This window comes from Sciurus carolinensis, unplaced genomic scaffold (genome assembly GCF_902686445.1).
Source record: "Sciurus carolinensis unplaced genomic scaffold, mSciCar1.2, whole genome shotgun sequence".
Taxonomy (NCBI): Eukaryota; Metazoa; Chordata; class Mammalia; order Rodentia; family Sciuridae; genus Sciurus; species Sciurus carolinensis.
The window spans coordinates 2,257,551-2,270,836 of NW_025920123.1; the positions used below are offsets into that span (position 1 = coordinate 2,257,551).

Genomic DNA, 13,286 nt, shown 5'->3' on the forward strand with positions numbered 1-13,286 from the left:
ATCAAAATGGATCAAGGACCTCAGAATCAGACCAAAGACCCTGCATCTTATAGAAGAAAAAGTAGGTCCAAATCTTCAACTTGTTGGCTTAGGATCAGACTTCCTTAACAGGACTCCCATAGTACAAGAAATAAAAGCAAGAATCAACAACTGGGATAGATTCAAACTAAAAAGCTTTCTCTCAGCAAAGGAAACTATCAACAATGTGAAGACAGTGCCTACAGTGTGGGAGAATATCTTTGCCAACCATACTTCAGATAGAGTGCTAATTTCCAGAATCTATAAAGAACTGAAAAAACTCTACACGAAGAATACAAATAATCCAATCAACAAATGGGCTAAGGAAATGAACAGACACTTCACAGAAGAAGATGTACAAGTAATCAACAGATATATGAAAAAATGTTCAACATCCCTAGTAATAAGGGAAATGCAAATCAAAACTACCCTAAGATTTCATCTCATCCATATTAGAATGGCGATTATCAAGAACACAAGCAACAATAGGTGTTGGCGGGGATGTGGTGAAAAAGGAACACTCATTCATTGCTGGTGGGGTTGGAAATTAGTGCAGCCACTCTGGAAAGCAGTGTGGAGATTCCTCAGAAAGCTTGGAATGGAAACACCATTTGATCCAGCTATCCCACTCCTTGGCATATACCCAAAGGACTTAAAATCAGCATACTACAGAGATACAGCCACATCAATGTTCATAGCTGCTCAGTTCACAATAGCCAGATTGTGGAACCAACCTAGATGTCCTTCAATTGATGAATGGATAAAGAAACTGTGGTATATATATACAATGGAATATTACTCAGCCATAAAGAATGATAAAATTATGGCATTTGCAGGCAAATGAATGAAACTGGAGAATATCATGCTAAGTGAGATAAGCCAATCTCAGAAAACCAAAGGACGAATGATATCACTAATAAGTGGATGATGACACATAATGGGTGTTGGGAGGGGTTAGTGTTAGGGTTAGAGTTAGGGTTAGGGAGGGGGCAAGAATGGAGGAAGGAAGGACTGTATAGAGGGAAAAGAAGGGTGGGAGGAGTGGGGGGGAAAGGAAAAAAATAACAGAATGAATCAAACAACATTACCCTATGTAAATTTATGATTACACAAATGGTGTGCCTTTACGCCATGTACAAACAGAGAAACAACATGTATCCCATTTATTTACAAAAAAAAAATAAATTAATTTATTAATTAAAAAAAAGAATCAAATTACATTATGTGCATGTACAAATGTGGCATGATGATTTCTACTACCACGTATGATTATAATGCACTGATTAAGAAAAACCCCTAGTAATTAAGTATCTATTTTTATTCATTGTAATTAGCTATACATGACAATAGAATGCATTTTTAAAATATTTTTAGTTGTAGATGGGCACAATACCTTTATTTTATTTATTTTTTAAAATTTTTGATTCATTGTACACAAATGGTGTACAACTCTCGTTTCCCTGGTAGTACACGAAGCAGAGTCACATTGTTTGTGTAATTATACATGTACATAGGGTAGTGATATTTGTCTCATTCTATTATCTTTCCTTCCACAGCCCCCTCCTCACCCTTTATTTAACTCTACACAATCCATCCTTCCTTTCATTCTTACTTACTCCCTCCTCTGACCCAGTTATATATTTTCATCCACTTTTCAGAGAATCATTCGGCCTTTGGTTGTTTGGGGTTGACCTATTTCACTTAGCATGATGTCCTCCTACTCCATCCATTTACCTGCAAATGCCATAATGTTATTTTTCTTTAAGACTGAGTAATATTCCATTGTATATAAGCACCACATTTTCTTTATCCATTAATCTGTTGAAGGGCATCTAGGTTGGTTCCATAGTTTAGCTATTGTGAATTGAGTTGCTAGAAATATCTATTTTTTAAAAAAGTAAAAAATGGAGGGAAAGAAAAGGCAGGGCAGTAAAGAATGCCTGTCATGTGACTGCATTACAGGTGGAAGTTACCCAGAGCACAGCCAGTGGGGGCACCTGGGAGTGTGCTCTCCCCGTCCCTCACATCCACCCACATGCTACTGGCTCTGGCCACAGAAACTGCCACACGATTAGAAGACAGGCCCAGGAGGAAGAGTTAGAAACATGGGTTTTTAAAATCTTACAGAATTGATAGAGCGGCTGCTTTCCCTTTCAAGATTCCTCCTATATCAGCACGTTTCTGTCAAGAAGGCTTCACTGTCCCTCTGACGGTGGCCTCAGATCCTATTAGAAATATGACATAATGGTAGTAGAAATGTTATGTACTGTAAATATTAAATAATATTTTTTTTCTCTGAAGTCCATTTTAAACTCCTCTCCAAACCCAGTCCTGTGGACTGACCCAGGGGGACCTGGCTGGCATGGAATCACTGGACTTCAGAGCAGGGGAGGAGGGACAAGTTCCCTTTCCAATCTGAAGCCAGGCTGAGACTTTGAGCAGGTGTGGCCAGCAGGCAGGGAGAGATCTGTTTTGCTGTGCTTCACATCTGCCTGCCTGAAGAATCCCCTATGGTCCAGAAAACTGGCACCTTCAGACACAAAGCCCACACCCTGAAGCATGGCATTCTCCTGAGATTCACACACAGACCCAGCTAGCTGGCTGAGGACGTAGCCATTTGCAAAGATGGTGGCCACTCCTAGTGCTGAGGATTGGAGATCAAGGAGCAGGCTCTCGGTAGATGAGCAGACCCAGGCTCACGTCCACCCAGCACACCCATGTTCAGTGGTAAGGCCATGGGCAGGGTCTCCTCAGTGTCCTCATCTGACATGAGTGGAGAGTCCTCCATTTCATAGGGTTGCAGTGAGGAGCAAAGAAACAATATGTGTAAGATGCTTATTGGGCATTAAGTAAAAGTACAGGTAAATACTCAAACGGTAGAGGTCATTGTCATTGTATGAGGAACAATGGAAAAAATATAACATTTACTGAGTGCCTGCCTTTGCTCTGCTTTGTGTTTGGTTTTTGTGTGTGCTTTTATTTTTGTTTTTGCTTTTGTTATTGAAGATTGAACCTATGGTTGCTCTACCACTGAGCCACATCCCCAGTCCTTTTTTATTTTTATTTTGAGAAAGGGTCTTGCTGAGTTGCTTAGGGCCTTGCTAAATTACTGATATTGGCCTTGAACTTGTGATCCTCCTGCCTCAGCCTCCTGAATCACTGGGACGACAGGCAAGTGCCATGGTACCTGGCCAGAGTTTTTGATTAGTCATTTTATACACACATGTACACACTCACACACAAACTATAAAATAAAAGGTAAAGATAGTTTAAGAAAGATTAAATCATGACTCTCATACAGATATAGAAAGAATGCATGCCAAAGATTTTATTTTACTTATAAATAGTGAGAAAATATTCAACTGATATTCAAAGGGAAATTCAAAGAACACACAAATGTAGGCAGTCGGGAATCCTCAAATGAATTTACAAGCAGATGAAAAATGGATTGATATCCATAGGTGTTCTCATTTGCATCCCACTGGACAAAACTTATTTGAATTTCTATGTTCAGAGAATCATTTACATTATTATAATTTTTCTATAATTTATAGAATTGCAAAATTGCTTGAAGGCACTGGAAGGTGCAGGCTGTTACAGAAACCAGACATACTTTTTATTTCTGTTCATTTCAAAAACGTGTTCCCAACATTCTCTGATGTAACTGTCATCATCATCATCTGCAGCTGAGAAAACAGATTCAAATGTGAGCGTGTGGTGTGTCTACACTTACAGGAAAAAGCATCAGGAGGCAGTTGGCTTCAGACTCACCCAAAATTAAAGTGGCTTTACTGAGAGGGCTGGGCCTCACTGTGCCTCTTGTGCTTCAGGGATGAACAATCAATACATCCACTGGGAAGTCTTCTGCTGTGAAACCTGCCACAAACTCAAGAGCTACTGTGAAAAAGAAATCAGCAAACAGACTTGCTACCAAGAGCTGGAGGAGGATCGCCAGGGAAGGAGCGCCCTGAGAAAGTAGGTGGACTGTTTCTCCATTACCATTGGTCAGTAGGCTTCCCCAGAAACTCACCAGACATGAAGAGCAGGGACTGAATCAGTTTCATCATCTGCTGTCCAATGATGGGTAGAGGAGAGGTGTCACCGTCTGCCCAGCACAGGAGGGAGTGAGAGCAGCTTGGAAGGAAGCAGGTCCCAGGGAGGGCTCTCCACATGTCTGGGCTTGGGTCAAGTGGCAGAAGGCAGGAACTAGTGGGAGTCTAGGCCAGAGCCTGCTGGGGTCCGTGGGACAGGTGCAAACCCAAACCCAGTTGGTGCCTTCGAATGATTCTGGTGGGCCACGGGCTGTGGCATGACTGCAGCTGGTCCTGGCTCCAGGCTGCTCTAGGGTAGGGCAAGTCCTGCCCAGATTGTGTCTCCAGGTGAGGAGTCTCAACAAAGGTTGGTCTGGAGATTGGCACGTCACACAGAAACTTGAAGCCAAGGTCAGTACAGCCGTGCACCCAGTCTTGCCACATCTGCACCAGGATTTCTCAGGTGTGTCTGGACTCTGTTTGCCACAGGGTTTGTGGCACTACTAAACTTGGGCCAGATGACTCTCAGCTGTGTGGGACTGTCTTGTGCTTTGTAAGGTGCTCAGCACAAGCCTGGCCTGGAGTGTTCCACTCTCATCCCACCAACAGAGATTCCCTGGAAGGCGGAGGGGTCCCTGTTAAGAGCCAATGGCTCACAGAGGTGGATACACCTTTTTAAATCACAAACAAAATGAAGCCCTGTCATTTGTATCTCCATGAACCAAAAAAAATAGCTCTTCCTCTCCACTTCACTGTTACAGTCCCCAGCATGTGAGGTCACACGAAGTGTCAGGTTTCACTGACAGATGAGTGTGTACACGCAAAACCACCTTCACAAAAATACCCCCCAGTGGGATGGGAAGAGCGGAAGATGGGGAAGAAGGGGAACGTGGCCATCCTGTTGGCAGGTGTACATTCTCACTCTAGGCAAAGAGATTCCCTGACCAGGGGCCACATTCACGGGTGTGTGAAACACACATCCCGTGTGTGTGTGGTTATGATCCAAGGCCAGCACCTGCCCCAGGTGTGCAGTGACCTGGAGCAGCTCTATCAGGTGGGAACAGCCTGCTAGCTAGGGGGATGATCGGTGGGTGACTTGCTGGACAGCAGACTCCTGATTCCTGGGTCTGTCCAGTGTGGACTAAGCTAACAATAGGCACAGTTCTGATGGCTTAAACTATTTATTTTATTTTATTTTTTATTTTTGTACCAGGATTTGAACCCAGGTGTGCTTAACCACTGAGCCACATCCCCAGCCCTTGTTATTTATTTATTTATTTTTGATTTTAGAGACAAGCTCTCACTGAGTTGCTTAGGACCTCCCTAAATTACTGAGACTGGTTTTGAACTCAGGGTCCTCCTGCCTCAGCCTCCTGAGCCACTGGGATTATAGGAGCATTCCACTGCACCTGGCTGTCAACATCAAGTTTTAAAAACACTTTTTAAGCCCATAGAGGGGCCTCCCTCCATACCCAGGTAAAATTGGGCACTCCCCTGAGGGTCACACTCTAGAGCAGCCATGGGGGGAGGACACCTCCCTCTCCTACTCCCGGACCACTGGTTCTCTGGAAGCCGGACCCCACACTGAGCCCTGTATGGTAACTTCCTTTCCAGAAGCCCTGCAGTGCTGGATTAAAGGCAAATTTTGTGATATGATTTGATTTTTCTAGGGATAGAGATTGTGTGTGTGTGTGTGTAAACACATGTAATATGCTTGTATAAGATAACGATTAGAGAAAATGTGCTTAGATATTATAAGTGGCTATTTTTAGATGGTGGAATAGCAGACTGGAGGGACATGCATGCTCCTATTTTCCCCAGTTACTCGAACGAGACTGTGGCATTGGGTATTTAGGAGAAATTTTTTTAAAAGGCCACCAATGGCCAGTGATCCATAGAGCAAATGCATTATTTTCCCAGGCACCCATATGCCCAGAAAAGACCCCTTACACAGTATGGGGTCATGTTCCCTTCCTTCGACATGTGTCATCATGAGACACTTCATTGCCATCTCTCCCAAATGGATGTTTAGAGACATGGATGTCACTTCTGCCTTGCTTGGGACAGGAGGGTCATGAGGAGCTGGGAGAGGACTTTTCTGTGGTCTGTTTACCCATTCTGAAGCCCACTGTCCAGAGCTACACTTTTACAAACTGTAAATAAAAAAAAGGAGAAAACCTGAAACCTTCTTCATCTGAAAGTCAACAAATGAAAACCTACTTGCTACCAGATCGCTCAAGAAGAGTCTAGATAATTTGAAATTGAAACCAGAAAGGCAGAACATTTGTTTAAACCCCCACTGAGTTCTGAGTGAACAGTTTGAAACACTGTCCTAACAGAGTGACCGTCCCCTGGTGTGTGCTGGCAGGTCAAGGGAAGTCAAACCCCGGTCCAACACCAACCCTTGTTCCTTCCAGTCCGGTAACACAGTGGTTATGTTGTTCCCCTGGAGAAGTTGGGGGCTCTTTGTAAACAATCCCCTGGGACAGGGTGACAACAGTCAAGCATGGCATGGATTCTGTGCCAATCATACCTCCTGGTTTGACTGGGGTGGGCTGGCCCTGCAGCTATCCTTCCAGTCTAACTTTCTTTCATTCCCTTTTATTTTTAAAAGCATCTGTTTAGATGATAAATCTGTCAACATCTAAATCTAAGTGACCAGCCTATAGCTATATCTGAGAAACTGTACAGCGATTTGGTGAAAAAATGTTTAATGCAAACAGTGAGGTCTTTAAAGTACCTCTTCAGAATTTAGAGGAACTCAGTGTTGGACAGACATCAAATATGGTGAGACTGCAAAGGGGAGAGGGCTTCAGTCCTGTCCAGAGCCCACTGGCTCCCTCTGCTCTGATGCCTGCCCATCAGCTCTATTCATCAGGATGCTTATGGCCATCAGCAACAGAATATCCTGCTCTCAATGAGCCATCCAGGTGAACCACAATTTCAAACTTTTCACAAGAGTTAGCCTACGAGCTGTGCATGGTGGCACATGCCCATAATCCTAGGAGGCTGAGGCAGGAGAATCACAAGTTCAAAGTCAGCTTCAACAACTTAGCAAGGCCCTAAGCAACTCAGTTAAACTCTGTCTCTAAATAAAATATAAACAAATCCTGGGCTGTTGCTCAGCAGCTAAAGGTCCTTGGGTTCAATCCTCACTACCAAAAGAAAAAAAAGAAAAGAGTTAGTCTACAAAGGATAATCAGAGAGGACATTTATTAGATAAATTTATCATTTAAACCAAGAATAGAAAGTGTGGTTGGTAAATTGAGTTGCTCAGATGAGCATGTGGAAGCTTTTCAGCCTGTGTCAGCTGACTGAGATCTGCCCTGTGACCAGAGACTAGGGCAGTGAGTAGCAGGTCACAAAGAAACCAAGCTCAGACCCCACTCCCCACACCATGGAAATTAACTCTAAAGACCTGTTACCTACAGGAATGCAGGAAGAGGAGCAGAATCCCATCTAACATTTCATATTAAACCAAAGCACAGAAGAGAAGATTGGAGTAACAAGAGCTGAAATAGGAGATGGAGAATCTGTAAGTCATACATTCCTCCAGGGTAGGGATCACTCTTTCCATTATTCATCTTTACATATGGTGGCCACAGTCATGGCCCCGCTCAGGACTCCTTTGGGGAGCAGTTGACTGATCCTCTAGCTGCTGCCTTTCCACATCTTTCATGGTGGCCAAGCTGCCCCAGCCAGCAGCCAGGCATGGCACAGGTGGCCTTTCCACAGAAGTCCTGCAACACAGGGCTCCTCTGAGGGACAAGGTTTACTCAGAGATGCCCCATCAGCCCAGCAGAGTTCTCTCTGAAGCAGGCTGTGCTGCGGGGCTCTTCCCACCCATCATTTCTTCTCTCTGTCCCTCTTCCACACACATCAGACCAGTGGCCCTTCCTACCCACTTCTGGTTCCTCCCACTGTGTGATCCCCAGGTCTTTCCCCTAAATCTGCTTGTTAGGGGGCCCCAAATAACACAGATGTTTAATGCCAGCAAATGATGGAAAAGTATAATTACAGGCCAAACTGATCCTTACTGGCTCCCAATAAGGACACTATAATTATGGTTTAAGAGCTTCACAAACATCACCTGCTTTCTAGGTAAGGCCCATACTTCTCAAGAGAATCTGTATTCCTAAACAGGAACTACAACTCCTGAATAGCTCAGATGAATCCAGAACATCAAATAATAAACACTGTTTGGCCCCCATTTGAAAAATGAGGCATTTCTAGGCTGAAGGTTAAAACATTCCTCGTGAGCATTAATGACTGTTTTCTCACTCCTCTCACGTGTCTGAATCTGTACACTAATTTTTAAGCATTGTCTTCCTCACAAAGACTGCCTCCATTGCAAAGTAAAAGCTCCAATTATATTCACCAATTTACTGAGAACTCAAAATTAAGCAGAAGCAACAGTGATGAAAGATATTGACCAAAAAGGAGCCACAATCAGTCTAAATATTCATAAACCAGGATTTAAAGGTCACTGAGGAAAATGGGGACCTGAATCCTTCACTGTTAGGCAAAATATTGGCAGGGCTGCTATAAAAAGTGAATAATTGTGTTCTGAATCCCAGATTCCTAAGCCGTGTCCTAGAACAATGCCTCAGACCAAATGTGTTGATTTGGGTCCTCTAAGAAGCAGAGGCAAGGCAAGATGAGGTGTGCATAGATTTACTGGTGGAAGCACCTATTGAAGAAAAGCAGGAAAGAGGTGGAGGTGAGCTGATCAGTTCTTAACAGCCGGCTCTGGGGAACGCACACAGGTAAATACATGCCCAAGTCTGCTACAGGTCTCACTGGTACAAAGGCCCCATAGCACACACTTACACATAATAGGAAAACACAATATGTTCTTTATTGGAAATTTTAGGTAGCCAGCTCATTCTCCCAGCCTGCTTTTATGAGTTTTTACCACCCTCTTTTATCTACAGCCAACCATGCAATTCAACCAAGACTGACAAAATCAGACAACAAATAAGTGTCTGATTACTATCCAGCTCAGCAAAGTTCACGTCATTGATCATAATCAACTGTTTTTAATTCTTAAAGAGCACTTTCATCATTTTTTTTGAATTCCAAAATTTAGCTATAGACATGACATGTTTCTAACTTTAATCTGCATTATTAAAATTTCCTCAATGACTCTCTTAAATTTAGACCAGGGGATCAGCAAATACTTTTCCAAAAGGTTTAAGTAGTAAATATTTTTGGTATAATGAGTCATACAGTCTGTGTAGCAATGACTCAACTCTGCCATTGTACTGAGGAAGCAACTATGGCCATTTGTCAACAAAATAGGTAAACACATAAATACGGCCCTATTCCAATAAAACTTTAATTACAAAAACAAGTGACTGTCTAAATTCAACCAGAGGGACAGTTCTTTGTTTGGCAGTGAACAAAGTAAACCAAATCTTGTGTTTAACAGTGTGTGCTGATTTGCATGTTGTGAATGTTCCTGCCATAGTCTACTCAGGCTGCCAGTGCTGTCCATGCAGATGAGTTCTGAGGTGACTCTTGGCTACAGTTCCCCATAACACAGGGCCCTCACCATACACAGGGAGTAGGCCTTGACCTCAGTGGAGCACAGAGGTCTGTGAGATGTGATAAAATAGGAAGTGGTGAATTCTGTATATTTATCACTTTTTGTTTTGATACAATTTAATTAACTATAAGCTTCTATAATTTACTTTTAATAGTGTCTGCATTTAATAATTCTAAATTCTACTAATTAATAATTAGACCTCACAAACTGTGTATCATAAGCCAGCTCCAGCACATCCCTCAGGGGAATCCTGAGAAGGGGGCAAGAGTCTTCAAACTCTGATGCAGGCCTGACCTCCATGCCCGAGGAAGGAGAGGAAGGAGGCTTGGGTGGACAACAGGACAGGCCTCATAAATTTTGGCCACACTGATGGGGAGACCTTGAGCCAAAGTCACCTGGGAACGAAGTTCTGCTTCTGTAGGAATGGCTGTGCTCAGCAGTGCTGGGTCACCAACTGGGAGCAGCCTGCAGGAAGTTTGGCCTTGGCATCTGCCTGGGGGGCAGAAACAGGCATATCTGCAACAGAGCCCCAGCAGTTGCCCAGGTAGGGCAGCCTCCAGTCAGCCTAGGCTACATCTGAGGTCCCAGTCTTCATGGTCACCACCCCAAGTCAGAGCCAAGCTCCTTTTGTGAATGAATGAATCCACATTGTTAAGAAGTTCATCAAGTTCCATGCCACCCCCACAGCAAACCTGTTAGTTAGGGGTGGAAGAGCCCAGGTGACAAAAGTCAATGTAGGTAGAAGAGGACTTTGTTACAGGGCCTTTCAGAGAAGTGTACCAGGGAGCTTTTGTAAAGCTGGACATTCTCCCAATTGGAGAAGCTGATTACAAATTACAACACAGAATGACTAGTTCACAACCCAGTGAAGAAATATAATTATGAAAATTACTAATAGGTGGACATCAGAAAAGAAGCTTCTAGAAGCTTGACACATTTTTCTCAGGCCATCTTCCTGCTCTGGGAACAGGAGTTCCAGGCCCTCCGTCCCCTCTTTGAGCAGGCAAGGCCTATTGAAATGTCATTGACCTCTGCTCTAAGTGAACATGGAGGAAGATGACAGCTGATGTCCTGTGACTTTCCCCTGTGTCCCTCATTCTGTCCACACTTCAACTCCAGTCCTTGGTTGCTAACGTGCTTCAGCCACAAGCACCACTAAAGAACAGGCTGACTCCAAATTCTTTCCATTTCCATTCTTTCCTGGGTCCATAATTGAGCAGAGTCTTAAATAAGTTTTCCTGGAGCCAATTTGGTGCCTAGAGCCTTCAAAATATTTATCTCCTCTAAGTTGCAATATTTCACCTGGGTAATCTCTCTCAGGAAAGTAGACTGGAAGATGGAAAGAGTATTAAGCATTGCATTCATTTGAGAGTTATTCACAAGAGTGGAAAATTAACACGCATCTAATTTTTCTTTGTTCTTTTTTATACATTTGGATTTTTCTGTATTAAGCTGGTTTTATTACCTAAACCCCAGCACCTCCAGATCCTTTCCATTTTCTTCCAAGTCCATAATTGAGAAAATTTAACACCATCACCTTGCTGGTTAGGATTTCAATACATGCTTTGGGGGGAGTGTGGGAAAAGTATTCCCACCACAGCAGACTCAAAGTCCATTTTTTTTAACATAGATGTTTAACTATGTTGACGCACCCATTTTTTTAAATACTCTCCTTCCTTCATTTAGTTGTCTCTGCCCCTTGCCACAAATAAATTAGCCACATTAGTGTGTATTTCTGGACTCTTCTGTGCCAACACCTGCCTTCCTGTTTCTTTGCCAAGGTCACACTATAATGATCCCAGGTTTATATTAATCAACTAGTGATCAGGTAGTGATTTTGATAAAATATAAATTAACTATTAAGATTAATTTATATTAACTTACATTAAGTATTAAGACAATATAAATTATTTTAGGGGTAATTTTTGCTGGGTTTGTTTTTTTAAGATGGGGTCTTGCTATATTATTGAGGCCCAGGTTGACCTCAAGTTCCTGGGTTCAAGTGATCCTCCAGAACCTCAGACTATACGCATGCAGCTTTCCAGACACAATTGGCAACCAGCTTGTCAGTTGCTACAGAAATGCCTGCCTTGGACTTTGACAGGACTTGCATGAAGTCTAATACCAATTTGGGAAAGACTAAATGTGGGGAAAACTACCTCTTCACAGTCTTCACCCATCTTTCTATACCTTTCCTTTATTCCTATAAAATCCCTGGGCTCCTTTTTAAAAATACTTCAGATAAGAAAAAGAAGATGCTTTGCAGGGACAGCAGCTTTGGAGACAAGTGTGCTGATGACCTCGTGTGCTGTGTCCCCTTCCCAGGCTCTGGGAAGAATGGAAGCAGAGGATGGAGAAGAGGCTGATGGTGCTGGACAGTCTGGATGAGAAGGTGAAGCCGACTGACCCTGTGCACTGAGGACTTCCTGCCTCACCAGCTTCAAAGAGAGTGAGACACCAAGGGCCTTTCTAGGAGAAAAAGCTAGCACCCAGGTCATGCTGAGTTACTGAGCAGGGGCTCCATTTGCTCACCCACCTGTGAAGGGATTTACATGGGAAACCCCCCACCCTGAGTGCTACTGGGATTTACTATCCTCCTCAGTCCTCTCTGCACAGAGGACAGGGTGACTGCAAATGGGATCACAAGTTTGGTTGTTTAATATAAAAAGTTCTTGGTATTAGCCCCCTCCCCCCGGTTTCAAAGATCCATGTAGCATACGCTAGTTCCCCATTCTCTTAGGCTTCTGAAATCTGAATGTTTCCTCTCAACTTCCAGAAGGTAAAGATCTCAATGGAAACTGGTCTTCCCCATAGCTCCTGGAATGGAAAAGTCAAAAACAAAGCACAACAAAAAGAACCTCTGCTATCTTTTCCCCCATTTACATATACAGAGATGGAATTGCCTGCAGAAATAAAGCTATCATTATGTTAAAAATTGAACAGGATGGTTTGACAGTGAACTCAATTTTTTTCTCTTCCTGTGAATCTGGGTTTGGTTTTTCATAAACCTGTTTAATTGAAAACATGTCGGAAGCCAGGTGCAGGGGTGTACAGCTATGATCCCAGCAGCTCAGGAGGCTGAGGCAGGAGGATTGTGAGTTCAAGGCCAGTCTCAGCAACTTACCAAGACTGTCTCAAAATAAAAAAGGGCCAGGGATAGGGATGCAACTCAGTGGTTAAACAGCAAGTTCATTCTCCATTATTGTGGGGCAAGGGTGGAGGGAGGGAGGGAGGGAGGATGGAAGGGAGGGAGGGGAGAAAGCAGAGCAGTAGTAAGTAAACAGTGGGTCCCTGCCCTGGGCATTCACCCTGACATTCCCTGCCCTGGCCTCGCACACCTGCCTTGGCCAGTTTTCTCCTGGTACAGCAAGTGTCAGCGTCAGCTGCCCCAGACACATTCTGAAAGTTGAAGCCATTCCACATTAGCCTCCTGGCAGGTCCCAGGTTATGGCCTTCTATAGTGGCACTGGAGAGTGCTACTCTGCCAGGGAGCTCTTACTGCAAGACAGAAGCAGAGGGCATACATCAGGGAGGCCTGGGCCTCCAAGGAACACAGGGGCCAGAGAGACAGAGGGGCAGTGGGGGCGCAGCGTCACAATGCTGGGGAGGACATGTCAGACCTCATGGATGACATGTGCGGTCAGGACCTGCTGCTCTAGAAAATCAGAGACCTCATCATGACTGAGAGC

The 13,286-nt window shown here is 43.7% G+C and overlaps 1 protein-coding gene across 1 annotated transcript; it reads left to right on the plus strand.

Moving 5' to 3' along the window:
• Positions 1 to 3,850: 3,850 nt before the first annotated feature.
• Positions 3,851 to 12,016, plus strand: LOC124973835 (protein FAM240B-like). The gene is made up of 2 exons (XM_047537544.1): positions 3,851 to 3,993; positions 11,923 to 12,016. The coding sequence occupies exons 1-2, from the start codon at positions 3,851 to 3,853 to the stop codon at positions 12,014 to 12,016; spliced, it is 237 nt and encodes a 78-aa protein (XP_047393500.1).
• The last annotated feature ends 1,270 nt before the right edge of the window (positions 12,017 to 13,286 follow it).

Excerpts from the sequence above, each read along its gene's own strand:
- LOC124973835 (XM_047537544.1), top strand. The coding sequence starts at position 3,851 with ATGAACAATCAATACATCCACTGGGAAGTCTTCTGCTGTGAAACCTGC. Across the intron at positions 3,994-11,922 it reads GGAAGGAGCGCCCTGAGAAA|GCTCTGGGAAGAATGGAAGC; the intron begins GTAGGTGGACTG and ends TCCCCTTCCCAG.